At 36.8% G+C, this 18158-nt stretch overlaps 1 protein-coding gene across 1 annotated transcript in view; it reads right to left on the bottom strand.

The window, feature by feature from the left end:
• Nucleotides 1–18158, bottom strand: part of SLC25A21 (solute carrier family 25 member 21) — a gene marked incomplete at its 3' end in the record, with an annotated part of 261489 nt that overhangs the window by 102138 nt on the left and 141193 nt on the right. Inside the window, exon 2 of the mRNA XM_082318280.1 lies at nucleotides 11712–11760. Within this exon, the coding sequence (XP_082174406.1) occupies nucleotides 11712–11760 (49 nt within the window). The remainder of the gene's footprint in view (nucleotides 1–11711; nucleotides 11761–18158) is intronic.

Genomic DNA, 18158 nt, shown 5'->3' with positions numbered 1-18158 from the left:
CAGCTCACTAACATGCTAAAGAAAGAAGTATTCAATGTACCTCCTGGGAGAAACCATCTTGACCTAAGTTGCTACATCTGGGCAGATGCTAGATGGATCATATCACATGTAGCACTCAAAAGTGTACCTCCCTTCTCTCTGTTACAGACCCTGAACTACGTCACGTACATATGGGCACTTTCTAACCACTCCACTGCAGACATGTCTATGGCAGCCAGTACACAGGGGGTACTCAGGTACTATTTTTCCCCTGCCCCAGATTTAGGGAAATGGATAAAAAGGTATAAGGAATGGCAGTACTTTTGTAGTTATGAGAAATTAGTACTGCTATGGATCAACAATCCATTACTGGGACAAGGGAAAACCAGGAAGGTCACAGCACCTCTGAGGCACAAACCTTTCTGTGTGCTGCTCTTCAGCTGGTGCCGCTGAGCTCTGCCCCTGGCTCAGCTTGGGTTGTAAAAGCACAATCTAACCCGCTGCCTTCTCACCAGGGAGTCATCAGCTTACTACAACATTGCAGCAGCTAAAAACTTGTAAATATTTCCTTAGGTTTCTGGTTTTTTTTTTACTCTCTTGAGAAATAAATTCAAAAGACAGCTCTATTGTGCCAAGATTATTTTGGAGATGGTATTTTACTTGCATCCTACTCAACATGAAGACTTGTTTCTCAAAACCCCCTCTAGACCTAGAATACACACTGATGCATCTGCTCATAAAAACATGCAAAAAGCATAGTTCATAAAGATATTATCTCTCTTTTTATTTATTTATAGATTTACTTGGCACTTACTGGCCTAGCGCAGTTATTTTAGGGACATACTTAAATACAGTATTAATGGCCAACTTCTCTGAGAGAATTATTGGCATTGCTACAATTACATTGTGCTTCCAACATACACAGTTTTATTCTCTTGTATCCATAGCTTCTAAAAGCTAGCTCAAACACAAATAAGAAAAAAAAAGATATGTAAAGAGGTAGAAAATTTCTTTTCTGTTTATTGTAAATGGAGACATTAAATAGCGATTTGCCATACTTAAACTATCTCCCACTCATTTTACTACCTGACCAAATACTAATAAAAGTAAACATATGTTTTTTTCTTCTTCAAGTGGTTCCTTGCTTGTTTTATTTCAGGCATGTTCAATCCATGGTCAGAAATCAGGCATGACAGTGGCCTAACGCAAAATTTCTGTCCATGGAGAAATCAGGCATGACCACGGTCTACCCCTGAATATGATCTTAATGTTTTATACCACTGACAAATCATTAACATCTGTTAATAACTCACCCAGCTGCTTTGTTAGATTGTTTTAAAAAAATCTTATATACACCATAGATGTCTCCAACTCATAGCCTACGTAACCTTTCCCAGCTGCTTAATCCTTATTTAAAATATTACTTTAGAATGCATACATTTTAAAAACTATCCCATTTCTTTGTCTCCAGACTCCTTTTGAAACTGTGCTAACATCTGTTCATTTCCACTCCCCAATTCCCCTCTTAAATACTTATTTTCAGCGCGTATTTTTCTTGTAAATAGAATCCCATTACTTTCTCACCTCCTAGCCCTCCACTTTCTGCTTTCTGCTCTTGCTCTCATTCCAGTCTATCCCTCATGGTTTCACTTGACTCATTATATTTTAAATACAGGATTGATATAGCGAAAAGATTATTTAAGGAGCTTCTTTCATTTTCTCAGACTAATTTAAGCTTGGGAAAAAGAAAATGGGGGCATGCCATGCATCTACTGTGTCTAAAGGGAATAAACAAAGGGAAAGGGGAACAATGTACAGTAAAGGGGGCATAGGTAGTTGTTAGGGATGAAACTGCATAATGGAAATATCGGAACATCATTAGAAAATACTTCCTGGCTGTGAGAAGCAGTAGGCTATGCAGGAGCCTCCCAAGGGAATTACACGGAGCTTGTCACATGGCACACTTTAAAATAGGCTGGACAAAAGCTGTGCTTTGGGGCCAAGCAGCAAACCGAGGCAGGAGAGGAGAGGAGAGGAGAGGAGAGGAGAGGAGAGGAGAGGAGAGGAGAGGAGAGGAGAGGAGAGGAGAGGAGAGGAGAGGAGAGGAGAGGAGAGGAGAGGAGAGGAGAGGAGAGGAGAGGAGAGGAGAGGAGAGGAGAGGCTGCTGAACAGCACTGGGACGGGGATTTCTGAGCACTGTAACAGCAGTGGCAGGAGGCAGGACATGATGGACGCAGGCTGTAACACCTCATTTGGGAACTGGCTGTGATTTTAAGTGCTGGTTCTACTGAAGTGGTCTAAACTGCCTCCAGTACAGCCCTGGATAAAATGCTAGCAGTTCTGGTACCATTCCTTACTGCCATGAACTAGCAGATGAATAGGCAAATAGATCTCCCATGTCCAAAATAAATAAATCAGATTCATAAATTATGTACAGGATAGTCCACATTACATTGAGCGCTAAGACTCTTAACATTATTTCTTTCTCACTATTAGAGTATAAGAGGTACTGAGGCAATTTACATAACTCGAAAAAGGTACATTACCATAAGTTACAGTAATTTCTTTTTTTTTTTTTTTTTTGACAGCAATACAATGGCATACCCTGAGGCTGTGGGAATCTAAACAAATAAAATAATTAAACACATCTATTGTGTTTAATACAAACTATAACACACACTATAATACTACAGGGTATTTTCTGTACAAATATGGCTATATTTTTCCAGACCTGTCAGCTGACCCACATATCCAAAATGTTTCAAACTGAATTTCATTTTTGTCATGAAGATTTGGTCATGGTTTCTGACTCCTGTAAATGTCCTGATTATCTGTGGAAATCTTGAGATACTACAAAGAGAATCCAAGTGTTTCTACACTGTCTTTTATTTCTTTAGTAGGTTCTAACTACAGAAGCAGCCAACAGTACAATGAGCATATTTCAGAGGGCATTTAGTCCTAGGTTCTCTCCCTTTTCTTCCTTTCCCCATCAGACAGTGCAATGAAAAAAGAATTATTCTGTCATATCTGTAACCCATGGCATGGTTCTTCTCCATAATTACAGTTTTGGAGCTCCTTTGTCACATTTGCTTATTCTGTCTAGAAGCGGGTTATTTGTAGCCTCAGCTTATGAAAAGAAATATTTCCATAAAATTAAGATAAAAACAAAAGGAAGGAAAAATTTCAGAGCTTTCTTGGATTTAAACTGCGAGTGCACAATGTGCAGCCCATGAAATCATAAAATGCAGTCCACACCACGCTCTTGCAACTGCATCATGAGGACACAGCTAACCAACTGCAGGTTTTTCCAGTGCTAGAGAACTTAAACATGAAGAAACTTCACTTTCTCTACCAAGAAAGATGCTGTGGCAGTACAACCAAATATGTCTGTGTACATCTATTTTTAAAACATATAAATATACAGATGCAGATTATAAAAGGGAAACCCTCAGGCTCTTGTCATATTATGAGTTCTGCCCATATAGTTGCCAGGAAATGTTTACATGAACTTTGTAAGTACTGGAAATCCAAAGACAGAAAGAATATTGTCCTATGGCATTAGAACGAAAGCAAAATGTAAATTAAAGGGACTTGAAATTAACTATTTTAGTTCATTGTCCAAATTGGAGGAAAAGCAAAATATCAAGCATAAAATTGTTAAGAGAACAAATGTATGTTTACATTTTGCAAATGTCCATAGTCAAAAGGATTGTCACTAGTAGGATGGATAATATTCACTATGTCTTTTAGCATGATTTCCATTTATTCCTCAGATCAGCTGCACAAAGAATCATCTGTAAGGGTTCTACGAGACAGAGCTGTGCTTGGGGTATGTAAAAGGATATATGGAAAGACGCACCAAAACAAAAATTTCAAGCAAAACTGTATACTACATTTTGAAGAGGACTAAGGCCACTCCAAGTCAGTTTTGGTCCAGCTTCCTTCCAGAAACCCAAAACACACCTTCTACACCTACTGGACTGAGAAGAAAATATGCAAGAAAACCATCACACATTCCCTCTCGTCAGTCTTGGTTCTTGCTCAGGCATTCATTCTCTTTTGCTTTCTGTAGGACACTGTCCACTTGCTTCCTCTCCTGAAAAGCTCATCCCTCATTTACTACTGCCTCTCTCAGTTCTCCTGTGATGGTCTCAACACTTGCTTCCTGCACACAGAGCCGTTTCTCTTCCTTCTAGTGTAAGGGACTAGAGAGCTGCAGCCCTGTAGTACGTAGATAGCTAATAAGGCATCTGGAGTTTTCATTTATTTCATTTTATTCACCTAACAACCTCAGAAAGAAGGAAAGGATTCTTTAAAAGGGAAATAGAGATTATTGTTCTATCTTGAGCACGCTGAAGGTGGACATGGCTTATTTGGTGGGTGTTAGAAATTCCAGGTTGTTACGGTGCACAAGTGACTCAAGAAACTGAGGGTAATTTTGGCATGGGCAGTGAAACCGCACAGATAACATGCAACCCAAAGCACGGTATCATCATGCCATGCTGTCAAATGGAGATTATTATTTTATGGTATTTCAGTTGTTTAAAAAAGCACCTACTATTCATTAAAAAAACAGAGTAAATGGCAGAATGCTTAATTGAAATTGAGGAAAAGCTTGAGAAAAGAGATCTCTGGCAGTCTGATTTGACGATGCACTAATTCAGTTTCTATCAAAGAAGGGATAACATTATTCTAAAATCAAGAAACAATGTATGTTACAGTTTTTACAAAAATCTACACTGATTTGAAATAGGGATATTATTAAGCGGTTCTGCTGTTTGATCTCAAATAACACAGTATCACATGAGGAGATGATGAAGCTGCATTTATACAGTTCCTTTTATCCCAAAGGATCTTGACACTCTTTATAAAATATACATATAGTACGCCTATGAATACAAAAAAAAAGCACATACGAACAGAAATCACTTTGACCAGTGCTGCAAATCAGAGCATCTGTTTAACAGTGCACATCAATATTGTTCTTTAATTCAGGGAAGGATTTAAATTGGAATAGTATATCTAGCAGGAATTATTAGCCCGTGTGCCCTTATTAATTCCTAACAGATTGCACGTAGAAGGAAAACAAAGGGCAAATTACAGAGCCCTGGATCACATCCACATCCAAATTACTGTAAACTTGAGATAAGTTCTTATTATACAAAACTTGGATCTGTAAGGAAATATTCAAAGTATTTCAATGCTGAAATTCAAATACCAAAACCAGAGTACATGCTACAATATGCACACAAACCCTATGAACAATTGTGCCAAAGGCCACTGATAAATCAAGTAAAACTAATCCCAGAGAAAAGCCTTGACATTTGGTTGAAATAAGGACATTAAGTTGAGTTGGTCAGGGATTATTTTTACTATTTTTTTTTCCTCAAAATGAAAAAAAAAAAAACCAACTGACATTTCTCACGAAACGATCAGTTTCAATCCATTTTTATACACTTCTTTTAGATGACCATGGATGTTTTTCTCTACATTTTCAACCCAAAACTTCTGTTTTCCTAGTTGAAAATTACTTATAAGTAGTTAAAAAAAGGAAAAAAAGAAATGGAAGTGAAAACTTACAAAATTCAAAATTAATTAAATGAAGAGTTTCATTGGCCAAGACTCGTTGTTTTTCTAACAGTCTTCTGAGAATTCAACTGTTCATTCCAATACAGAATTGCTCGGTATCCTGATAATTTTCCCAGGACAGGAAGACTATTTTCTGCTTAAAACTGTTACGAATCTAACTAGAGCAGTTTGCATCAAGTAACATGAACTTAACATGGCCTGATGCGAACCAAGTGAGCTATGGTCATTTGGAAATGGTAACGTTGTACAAGGACAATGAACTCTTCCTTAAACCAACGTTTTTCAGAAACAGGCTCCACTACTGCTCACTCAGACAAAAAAGACCAGAAATCAAAGAGGAATTAATGCTATAAAGGAAGTAGCTCTTGCAAAACAACAGATGGAATGAGATCGGAAACATATGTAGTAAGCTGAACTTTTTTAATAAGACCAAAATGACAGAATTGGAACAAAGGAACAAAATGGATAAACACGCACACAAATCAGCAGAACAGTTGCTAACTAGAAATGGGTCTGTAATGCACAGTCCACATCTGGACTTAGATCCCAAATTATTTTCTAACTTTGGGGCTTTAGATCCATGATGTTGGTCTAGATTTTTGCAGAAAGAGTGGCAAACCATAAAATCTCTATCATGACTAGATGAAAACTTTCTCCAAAGTTTCTAAGGTGAATTATTGGCCTCATTTTTTTAATGCTGATATTCTGGATCACACATAAGATGGAAAGTCTGTTGACATGAAGATTCTGATCTAACGCTGAACTGTGTAAAAAGGCGTTAAAGTAGAAGCAACATGGACTGCATCTTCCCCACATTCTGCCAGGTTGATCAGGAAAACAAGCTATACTTATTAACTTATTCTCCTGATAAATTGAAGCAAATGCTTTCGAAAGAATGCCTCCTGTGTCTCTCTTAGGCATTGTTTTACAAATTGCACACCCATCCCAATGTGAGGCTATGTTATGAAGACACAATTACGTCTGAAAATGGAAGAGATTGTTTAAATAAAAAGCAAAAAAACTAAAATCATCTGGAACTGTCATTATTTGAATTATCCAGAGAAGTATTAAGACATTGCCTGTTGAATATATGTTTAATTTGTTAGGACACAAGTTACCCTGATGATTGTCCTGATAAAATAATAAACTATACTTTCTCCAAGTCCTTTAGATGGTAGCTGGCTTATGATAACATTTACCACTCTTTGAATTGTCTGGAAGTAAAAAAACCTTAATCCTCAAGTGGTTTGAACTAATTGATCTTCACTGAAGTCAACACAGATCTGGAGCACAATTTTGTATGTCTGCATGACAGAAACCACCTTTCTTTCAAATATTTGTCTCAAAATGTATAGCGATCTTAACTTACTGCCAAAATGAAAGAGATAAGTAAATGATTCATCTCATCCACATAACATTTTTCCAGTTCACAGGACTTTCATACACAAATCTTTTCAGATGTGTTATGTATTTGAAAGTTTTTGGTGATGTCTTATTATTTTTTCTCTATTACTTGAAAGCACTTAATCATACATTTCTTCATATGTGTTTTCTATTAAATTCTGTCATGTAGACAACTGGTAAAAAAAGTTACAAATTATGGTTTCCATCTCCTAACTACACAATACCAAGTTACACCCAAAATGACTATTTCTACTTCAATATATGTTTCACAGTTTGTATGAATACTTGCACGGGCAACTTTGAAATTTGTTTTCAAGAACAGTGGAGTCACTAAAATTCACCTGTATAAATATTGATGATAATCAATGAAAAAGAGAAGTCACATGTAAAGGTAATCAATTTATAAACCTGAGAAAATATTAGCCAAAATTTTATTTCTAGTCATAGTTCTAATTTTGTAACATCACTCTTGGTTGCATGCATTTTTTGAGATGCTAAAATGTAATAGCAAGGAAAATTGTATGTTAGCACATGTAGTTCGGAGGTTATCAAGCTCCTGAAAATGTCAGTTTTATGCCAGCAATCCAGTAGCAGAGAAATTAAAAAAAATGAACATTTTTTTCCCTGAAACTTCAAGCTGTTCAAGGCTATAGGACCACACCAGAAGACAACCTGGAGCTATCAGACAGACCACAGTAACATCTTCCAGTTATCAGTCAGGCTTGACTGATCCCTCAAACAACATCAGTTTTCCCTTGACTTCAGTCAGCTCCCTGTAATTCTCTCCCTTTCACTCACCAACTACACCTGTGGGCTGTTGCACAAGTATTAATTTTCCAACAACAAAACATTATTAAGTTCTGAATTTTGTACATTTGCTTAAGCCAAAACATATGCCACTAGGACACAAAGGATAAACTGTAGCTGGAAAAGCACTTTACTATTTTTAATTTTAAAAAGTAACTTATATGACCATGTCTTGTCCTGAGTATCATGATCTAGCATACCCTTTTGTCATTCTTTGGTAAGTCTGATGGATGAAAATGACATTACAGCCTGCATTGCACTTAAGACCCAAAAAAGAGCCCAAAGTAAGCAAAACCAATTCTTTATTCAGACTAAGACACTTTTCTCCTCACTTTCCAGCAAAGAAAGATCATCTAGGTTTCTTAATCAAAAAGTAGACTTTCTGTGTCTTGACTATATCTGTACCAAAAAACACTTACTTGCTCTTGCTCTCCCTGCTCACATATACACCCTTACCAAATTCTGTAAAACTTGTACTTAGGAGGACAAGAACAGGGATTCAGTACTTTATTTAATCTACAGATGGCTAAATTTGTCATAAGGGTAACTGATAAATAAAACACCTAACAGAGTCTCTGTTACACTGAGACATTAAAAGCTTAGCACATTTTTTTTAATAGTCTCTCATCAGAAACTATACCAATATATCTTGTAAATGAGACAAGAGTTTTATTTCAAAGAATAAGTGGGATTCATAGAGCTAAACGAATGGATCATAGTTATCTCCATCTAGCTAGCTCACTCACATGAATTTCTTAAAGTAATGGTCTTTGGTGTTCTAATAGATAACAAAATAAAATTATTTTCAAATCTACATTTAGCAAAAAACACTCCATTAAGCATTTGGCTTGTCTATAGTTTATAAACATGCATTTTTATATATATATTTTCTTCCCTTGATGTGCGGAGATAAACAAGTCTAGCATTGTTACTGTAGAATAATAGAAAATTACGAAACACAGAAAAGATATTGCAAAATGTTGTCACAAAAGAGCCAAACCATTTTCCAGGGTTTCAAAGTAATTTCTGACAGGAACTTTCTTTTCTCCAATTTTTTATTAAAAACATACACCCACAAAAAAAATCAATGAAGCGAAGATGCGAAGCCACCAGTCCACTAGATGTGAACTTTTGGCATCTTCTCTAAACTCCTTCAAAATGCTAACTTAGATCAAATAAGATTCCACTAATTTGAAAAGGCCACAGGACTCTTTCCACCAAACAAACACTTTATAGAAAAAAGGCAGGAAACTCAAAACACCATAAAAATTAAGCAACAAATGGTGCTTTTATACATCTTTTTACCTAACTGTAAGGAAAAAAGCCCCAAAGAAACCACCAAAACTGTAATAGCTGGAAGTGATTAGGAAATGACAGACTATCAATACCATGCTGGAAAAGCAAAAGTGCACTGCAGTGCTTAGAGGCACTGCAATGAAGGGATAAAGTAAATGAAAACTTATTAGAAAACATTCTAAATCCAAAGTTCAGAATTAAAAACAATGTTTCATTTGAACTTCTCCAAGGCCATCAAAGAATTAATCTGCTACAGCAAATCTGGATCATTACAAAATGAAAGGAAGTGGCATGATGTTAGGAACATAGAATGGAATGATGGCTGAGATCAAAGGATATTCTATTCTTGGTTTTGTCATTGGCTTTCAAAATGTAAGTATTTTCAAGTACTAACATCTGCTAAGATCAGCAGAAAAGTTACTACAAAATCTGTGTAATATCTCTGAATACATCTGCATCAACAAAACACAGAATAACTATCATTTGGGTGCTGCCCACTTCTGCAAAGAGTTGCAGCTAACTCAGCGGAAGAGTTGAGTTAACTTCACGTGAAGTTTCTTCCAATGAAGACATTTGCTTAATGGCTTTTTTACTTGATTCAGCCCCTTGGTTTCACCATGATCCATAATCTGATTTCTCCTGCACACCTACTGTTCTTTCATTTTTTCCTGCTTTCTTCTTTAATTCCACTGTTTATGGACTCAGATTTCACATTTAAAGGGTTCCTAATTTTTATTATCTTTTTTTTCATATTGATACAGCTTCACGAAGATCCCCATACACTTGGTAATGCTTTCAATTTCAGATTCAGATCTGATTAGCATTTTCACTACTAAAAGTATGACAAAACCAGTAAAATCTGGAATAAAAATGGCAAAATCTGTCCGTGTATTCTGAGAGTCCACTGTATGCGTGCTTTCTATCAGAAAGCTGAAAGTACATCTGTTGATTGCCAGTTTATCAGAACAGATGTGCAAATAATGCTTTTTATGATATATGATACGTGGCATGTCCTAAATCATGAGGGATTTTAAGGATATGTATTAAGTTCTTTCAGCCATGACTGGAGTCATGAGGATGTGTAGGATGACAGTCTCAAAGGCACCAAAGACATGAGAAGTAAATCACTGATGCTACATTTATACTACAGAAGAACATGACTCCTGGTTTAGTACAAAGAGGAAAACAGGAAGAGGTAACACCAAAAGCTTGAGCTATAAGTGAGTTATAGCACAACGTGCCAAAATGATGTCACTAAAGCACATCCCATGAGGACCACAGGACAGCAAAGCAAGACAGATTTTTTTCTTTTAAATTTGCTCTTGTATTTCTTTTGCTTGTACCCTGTTGTTTCTGAATCTTTAATTTCAATCTTTTTATGTAAATCTTGTTTTAATAGCAAGGTCTCAGTGGTACTTGGAGGGTCAGAGAGGACTGTTGAAACTACCAAGTGTATTGTTTCTATATGAATCAACATATCCCATATTATGAAGGCATACAGAAGAACTGCCTGAGCAAACTCCAAGCCCCGAGGAGTACCTACAGCACCTCAGCAGCAGTTAATGCCGATGGAGCCTGCATTACCGTCCTCTGGTGTTGGGCAACCACCACAGACAGAGGGCCTCCTTCTGCAAAATGCAAGCTGCAGAAAAGTGTATCTCAAGGTCTTAGGCAAACCCCAGAACGTGATTTAAACAGAAGCCAAAAATACATCCATAACAAGCTCACACATTGGCTAACTGGAACTAGAATCCCAAGTCATAATTGACTGCTTCAAGCATATTCCAGAGAAAAACAGCTGTCCTCTTGTTTGGGGCTTATTCATCTCCCAGGGAAGCTTTTACCCCTACATGACTGAGACCTACATACAGCTCCAGGAGAAGTATATGGTAATTATTGGCATTGCGTGTTACACACATGGCATGAAAAGTTTTCTCCTCCTTATTGTATGCTTCTGCATTCTCGGTTGTTTTTCATGTATGGTAACAGTAACTTATGAATTGATATGGAAACTAAAAAGCATAGAAAAGCAAGAATATATTCAAGAAACTAGAAACACAACTATTCTTTTTCCATCTCGATAATCAGCATTAAAAAACCTCATTTGACCAAATTTTCCAGGTCACTTAATCATTTATACTCACATAAGCACAAATACTCAAAAAAGAAGAGAGACACAGATAAAAAGATAAGAAAAGATAAAAGCATAAAGTTACTTAGCTTATAGAAAGAATATGGAACACCTTATTTTATTATTTTTATCAGGTCTCAAAAATCTGTGAAAATTATTTTGGAGGCAATATGGTATTTCCCAATTACATATAAAAGCATTACTTCAGATGATACATATAGTAAGCGAATTTTACTGTAGCCCTCTTCATGTTATAGGATTTTGTTACAACATTAAAAATACATGTCATAAAACAGATTTAACACCTTTAGATGACCTCTAATCAGGAATATGTCATGCTGTTCAAATTCCATCTGTGAAATGCTGTAGATACAGGTAAGTAAATATAAATGCTATTAAAGGCACAAGTTATCTTACTTGGAAAAGTTCTAGCATTTTATTTTTTGACAGCTCCTAATTTGGGTATCTTCCAGTGTCAACAAAACCTGTTCAAGCAGAATCTTACCTTGTTTTCACTACATCAAGGGGATGCATCAGGCAAATTTCTACAAGACCTATAAAATAATAATAAAAAAGGCCGAATAAACATTTGTACAAATAGTAGTTTGATTTTCATTGACTCCAATAGTTTTTGAAGTTTGAAAAGTAAAAACCTAAACGTATCATTGATGATACAGTACTTCTATACTTTGTAAATTAAACTTACTCTTCTGTAGTATATTGGAACCGTCAGGGATTTTAGACAGTAAACGGTGCTAGTTGTTCGTTACAGTAGGGAAAGTGACGACTTAAGCTATGTGATCAATTTAATCATAGTTTTTGCTCAGTTTTCTGACTTAAGAACATTGGGAACATTTGACTGGCATCATAAATAAATACATTAAGTCTTGCTGAAAGTAGTGAAGGAAGGGAGTTCAGGTTGCCACTGGCTTCTTTGTCATGTAAGACTAATCCCTAAAGACACTGCTATTATGCAAGACAGTGCTGGGGGCTCAGGCGAATTTGATGTTAAAATGACAGCTGATTCCTGATCTGGCTATCTGAGCTGCAGCCTTACTGGTTCTTCATCCTGTCCTGCTCTGTTCAGATGTTGACGCGTAGTCCTGGCTTCTCCCCTTCCTGCTTCACTGCTCATCATGAGCACTTAAATTCACATGCTGGGGACTTTCCATGTCCAAGAATGGCAGGTGTGAATAGCAAGGGAGGAAAGCCAAAAAAGAAGAGAACCGGAAGATCCCGAATGCACCTGCCACTGCTGGCTTCAAAGTTGGTTCCATTACTTTTTTCCACCCGCCTGACATCTCATGAAAAGTTCAGAAGTTTACCACCCACATTTTGCTGATGCTCCCCAGCATGCACCACCTGGGGAGAACTTTCAGAGCTTCTCTGTATTTGCTTAAATTTTCTAGGCTTGCCTACTCCTCTGTCCATTTCATGTATCACCCTCCTTCCAAACAGCAAACATACATACAATAAAAAGACGTATTTATCAGGATCACAGTAAAAGTGTATTTTTGAGATCTGTCAGTTTGCAGAGATAATAAAAACAACTACACAAATCTCAAAGGATTTTGAAATACTGAGAAAATACGTATCTGTATGTCCAAGATACTAGGTTATCATATTTTTGAACTTTCTGTGCCCTGGTTTATTAAGACTCCTAAGCATCCACGGTTTCTTTTTATCCAGAGTAATAAATCTAATGCTACAATATGCAAAAACAGTTTGTGAAGACTATACTTACTATAATGTTTGAATGCATTTATTTAATCTATTTATTATTATAGCAAAAACAATCACAAACCTTTTGTAATACAGAATTTGTCTTTTGGTGATTCATGGCTAAACTTCTAAAAATCTTGATTCAGGAAAGCATTCAAGTTAAAAAATCTGCAAATTCCTTTCTTTATGCATACCACACAGTCCTCCTGAAATTAAGCACATGCTTATGTTCCACTAGATGCTCTCCTTGTTCAGATATCACTGTCTTAAGGTCCAGATCCTGTCCTCTTATTGTAATGGCACAGAATATGGCTGCGCTCAGGTGTCACTAAAGCTAGCAGTCTCTAATACCTAAGACAATTTATTACACGCTAGGCTACTCAACTACTTTCTCTTTCTAGGCAAGGCAAAGAAATTACTCTAATACACAGTGAAAACTCATTTTGAAATGTTTCACACACAAACTATTGAACTAATGGAATTTGCATTGTGGCCCTATTCTTTGGCAGACTTGATGGAGAAAGACTCTTGGTGGGCTTCATGCAGGAACCAGGCTCTGCCTGAGTACCGTACACTGCAGTGTCACAAATTTGAGTTCTTTTATTCATTACTGAATATAAATCTAAGGAAGGCTTAAAGTTTCAAATTTCAATTATTTTAGAACTAATAAGTTTAGTGTTTCAAGTAGAAGAGGAAAACTGTGGGGTTTTTTAAGTTAATATAAGAAAGGATTAAATTCCAAAACATTATCTACTTTCTGTTTCAACTTTATCCAAACTTTCTGAGTAATACAGGTACTTAACTAAGTAAGCCTTTTACACTGAACCAAAGCATTAACAGAGGGACAATTCTCATTATAGTCAAAGGAGAGTTAGCCAATAAAAGCAGTAAGAGTTTTTAGCTCAGCCTATAATAAATACCCATATTTTAAAATAACCATTTATTTTCTGCTTGATATACTTTACATATTGAATACATACATTATTGATAATTGTTATATATTTCTCTTAACGAAGAATAATCTGTTTATATAACAACAAAGGACTGCAAAAGTTTTTGTACACAAACACAAGTAATTTTTGGAGTTAGTAACAGAAGGAGAGCATAAGCTGTAATTCTCAACTAAATGTATCTGAACAGCAATTTACATGAAAGTTTGCAAAGATGTTGAAATGTTTAAACTGAATTCTTGACATAAAATACTTGCTGAGAGTTCTAATTTAACATATACAATTTTCCTACATTTCTATCATTCCACTCTAATGTATAAAGCTTGCAAAACATAAAACTGGCCAGATAACCCCTTACACTTAGCTTCCTGCCACCATGTTTGAATGACAGTATCAAGTTAATATTTATGACCATTGTTTTGTCATATTTTCTTTCCACTGCATGCAACATTGTTTTGTTTTTCAGTTCTGGATAAAAGGAAGAAAACATAGGTGATATCAGCCAAAGAATGTTAATATTAGTAGTAAGGAGAGTCATTCAAAATCATGCAATTTATTATTTGTTATATTTTTTCCAGAAAGCAAAAGCTGTCATTATTTCTGAACAGGTATATTTATTGCTGTAATTATTGCCCAGGAATGACTACTATTTTACTAAAATAAGGCCAAATCACATGTCACATCAGGGAACACAAGCTATAAGTCTTCTGTCCTGATTCTGTCCCAAAACCTATAAACTACTCCAACAGTTGCCAACAGGTGCTTTGCAAGTGGAGCTGCGGTCGAGTGTTTCAGTGCTGGCAGGGGGCACAGCCTATGAGTTTTTTCCTTTCCAACGACCCTCCTTTTCCAACTTCTCCTCTCCACTCCCCCCCACTCCGTTTTTGATCTTCCATCTTTTTTGGCAGATAGAGCCTACAGTAGGGGGCCAAGCATGGGGCCAGGGGTTGTTCACCCTATTCTGTTTTTGCAGCATTAATGTCCATTTTGGGAGAAAACTGTACAGTGCCAGAATTTGGCTCTATTTTCTTGGTCCTCATAGGATAGTTTTTAAAATTCAGGCATTTTTCCAGCAACTGAATCAGATGAATTCCAAGGTCCTTGGCAAGAGCTCTGTTTTGATAACTTCAGGATTCTATTGGTTATCTGCCTTTCTCAGTCTTTCCTTTGTCTCATCATTTAATTACGCACTAGGTTTTAAATGGTGTAGAGTTACTTGATTTCACCAGACAGAACTCTTCAAAAGATGCTGGGATTATGACACAGCTCTCTGAAGAGCACCAAAGAAGCGCACACTGTGCAAGACACTAATGGAACAGCTACTAACACAAGCTACATTTTTCCATCTACTATAGTAGTCATGCAAATCATTACAACATCCTACTTGATAGCCTGCCCAGAAAGTGTGGTGGCCCACCAAAGTTACAAGCACTCTGAGATGTGCTCAATAAAATAAAATATATTGCTCTTTCATTAGCTAATGTTCATCAGCTTTGTGACAAATTCAATTAGCACTATGAAAATCTAATTTGCTGAACAGATATATCAGGGTGCAATATATTTTAACTTGTCACACTGTAAAGACTACTGTTTACAAACTTTATTTTCATGATAAAGTAGTTAACACAGATACAGACAGATTGTCCAAAAGCATATTCTAATTGTCCCATCGGGTCTCCTTGGCGATATCACATGCGAACTAACCCAGAGTGATTTATGATGGCCTAATTATGTTTAAAACAACTCAGATCCAACTAGCTGAAAAACAGCCCAAAGGAAATACAGGAAAGAACAATTACTAGGTCAGTCCAACATTTGTTGTCTTCTGGGTGGGAAAACATTCCTGGTGAAAACTGAATGCTAACCATAAAACAAGACATAATCAAAATCTGTGTTTTGAAGAAATAACCAGCTGTCATCACTGACATCCTCTGAGCATATACAAGTTGAATATCAACAACCAAGGAGGGAGTCCAGAATTCTATTATGTAAAACATTCTGCTCATTAACTGAGCCCATGGAGGGAATAAAATGACAGAAAATACTGACCCCCAAACCGACCCTCCTCAGTAGAGCATTTTCCCTTTTCCAACTAATACCTTCTGGTTTTAAATTGTTTTCAATTGTGGATTACATTACATTTCCCTCTACAAGATTCACACTTAAAATTTCAAACTGGCAATCTTCATGTACATCTCTTCAATGCAAACATTTTGGTGACTGGTGGTTATTTTGAATTCCTTTGCTCTTTGTTCCTCTCTTCCATCACAAACACAAATCTTGTATCAATAATCATACAACATGGCCTGAGAATACTATGGCTCTGTTTAAAATGTGCTCTAATTATCCATCTGGCAAAAACTGGAAGTTTGAGATTTCAGCAGCACAAGATTATAGCTCTCCCATTTCTCCCGAAGTGTTTCCATACTCCATCTATTCACTGAATAGGGAGAAAAAGAATGAAACCTAGCTAACAATACTTGCTAAATAGCACAGATAAAAATAGAATCATTGTGGCTTTGGTCCTCTTTAGGAGAGAAATTCTTGCCTTCAGCTCTTCTTCGACCCTCAAAACTACGAACGGAAAAGTGTGAAGTGCCTGTGATACACACTGATTTGTCTTTCAAAGAAACATGAGCAGCTCACCCTCTACATGTTTTCTGCATAATACACCCTGAACACAGATTCCAACACAGATTCAAGAGATGTAGACCATGATCCATGTGTTAGTTCAGACAACCCCCTACAGCGCAGAAGTCATTATGCACCCTCCTCCCCTTGTGTTACTCATTTCCCTGGAATAACACAGTCACTGGAGAAACACAACAGAAAGGAGACTGGTCATAGAAAATGTGGCAATAAACACATCAGGCACTGTATATTGTATAGCTGGAACAGTTGGTATTTATTTTGGCTTTTACATAGATATAGTTACAATGTAAGAAATGATCATAAATATTTTATATGTACTATGCATTTCCTCCTGAGAATATATGTCTGACAGAAAGAATCTCGTGTTGATCTTTGTATCCTAATAAAAACAATGACAAATTCCTCTTAAATCTGCTTGTCTGTTGGCTAAAACACTTTATTTGACAAGATGAAGCATGGAACCTCTTCCTGATTGCAACAGCATTATTCGAAGAATAATCAATACCTGGAAAAAAGTATCCCTGCAGTCAATTCTACACAGGCTAATTTCTAGTAGCCTGCTGTCCCACTCCATCTTCACAGACACATAAAGCTTCTACCTGTTCTGTAAGGGTACATCACCCTCAGAAAAATCCACAAAAGGCTAGGTTCACCGTGATATGTGTGGCAGCCAAGGCCCACTGTTTTCCTAGGGAGGCAGTCACATTTTGTGCCCATCTCAGTTGTAGTATGTGTCAAATAGGCTCCTAGGAAAACTCTACAGCAGTATGCATGGACTATGCTGGAAAAGATCTACATATTAGCCTTAACTTAAGAAAGTGACACTTATTTTAACTCTTGCCCAGGATTCTATTTAGTGATGTGGTATGGGATTAACTAATGGTACCCTGGAGCTCCTCACAAACATTAATTAACCTTTTAGGTAATGAGCCAAATCAGTGCTTTCCTTAGAAAATCTGGAGAAATGGAAAGTTACTCCAAAAAGTACTCCATAATGGCAATGCTGCATTCATGAGTCATTCTTCCTTAGAGACCTTGTCTACACTGAGAAAATATACTAGAAAACATGTTAATTAAACAAGATGTTGAATATGATTTTTCCCTTGGTGTGGACAAGGATGTCTGTGTTTAAAAATGTGTTAGCTGATCACAATTAATCCCAGGAGGAGCTCTTGGTTTAGCATCGTTACCTAATGCATTTTAGAAGAAGGCATGCCTACAGGAGGAGCTGGGTCACGCTCAACATCTTGTTAGGTAACAGTGTTCCCTAACAGATGCAACCTGTCAGTCTAGCATTGCTATCTGGAAACTGAGGAACAGCAGGGTTGGGAACAGTGATTATCTGGCTTTTGAAAAACCCCAGGACTTAAACAGCAGATGGAAATTTCTGATGTCTGGCCTGTTGCACTTGTGCTGAAAGTGGTCAGTGTTCTTGGAGCTCTCTCCATGAAAGCAATTCAGCCTGTGTTGAATTCATAAAGGCTCCTTGATTGTACAGCAAACTAGCATTTTAATCTTCAAGGTTTCAAGTAAAGGTTACTCAAGTGCTGGAGAATCACATCCTAGATGTGTGGAAGACAGGAGCTGGAAATGAGTGTTTCGGGCAGCATGTCATCTAGACTGGCTGT

This window comes from Platalea leucorodia (genome assembly GCF_965183815.1).
Source record: "Platalea leucorodia genome assembly, chromosome: 7".
Lineage (NCBI taxonomy): Eukaryota > Metazoa > Chordata > Aves > Pelecaniformes > Threskiornithidae > Platalea > Platalea leucorodia.
The sequence above is the reverse complement of the archived record's forward strand: the minus strand, read 5'-3'. Positions and strand labels throughout refer to the sequence as shown.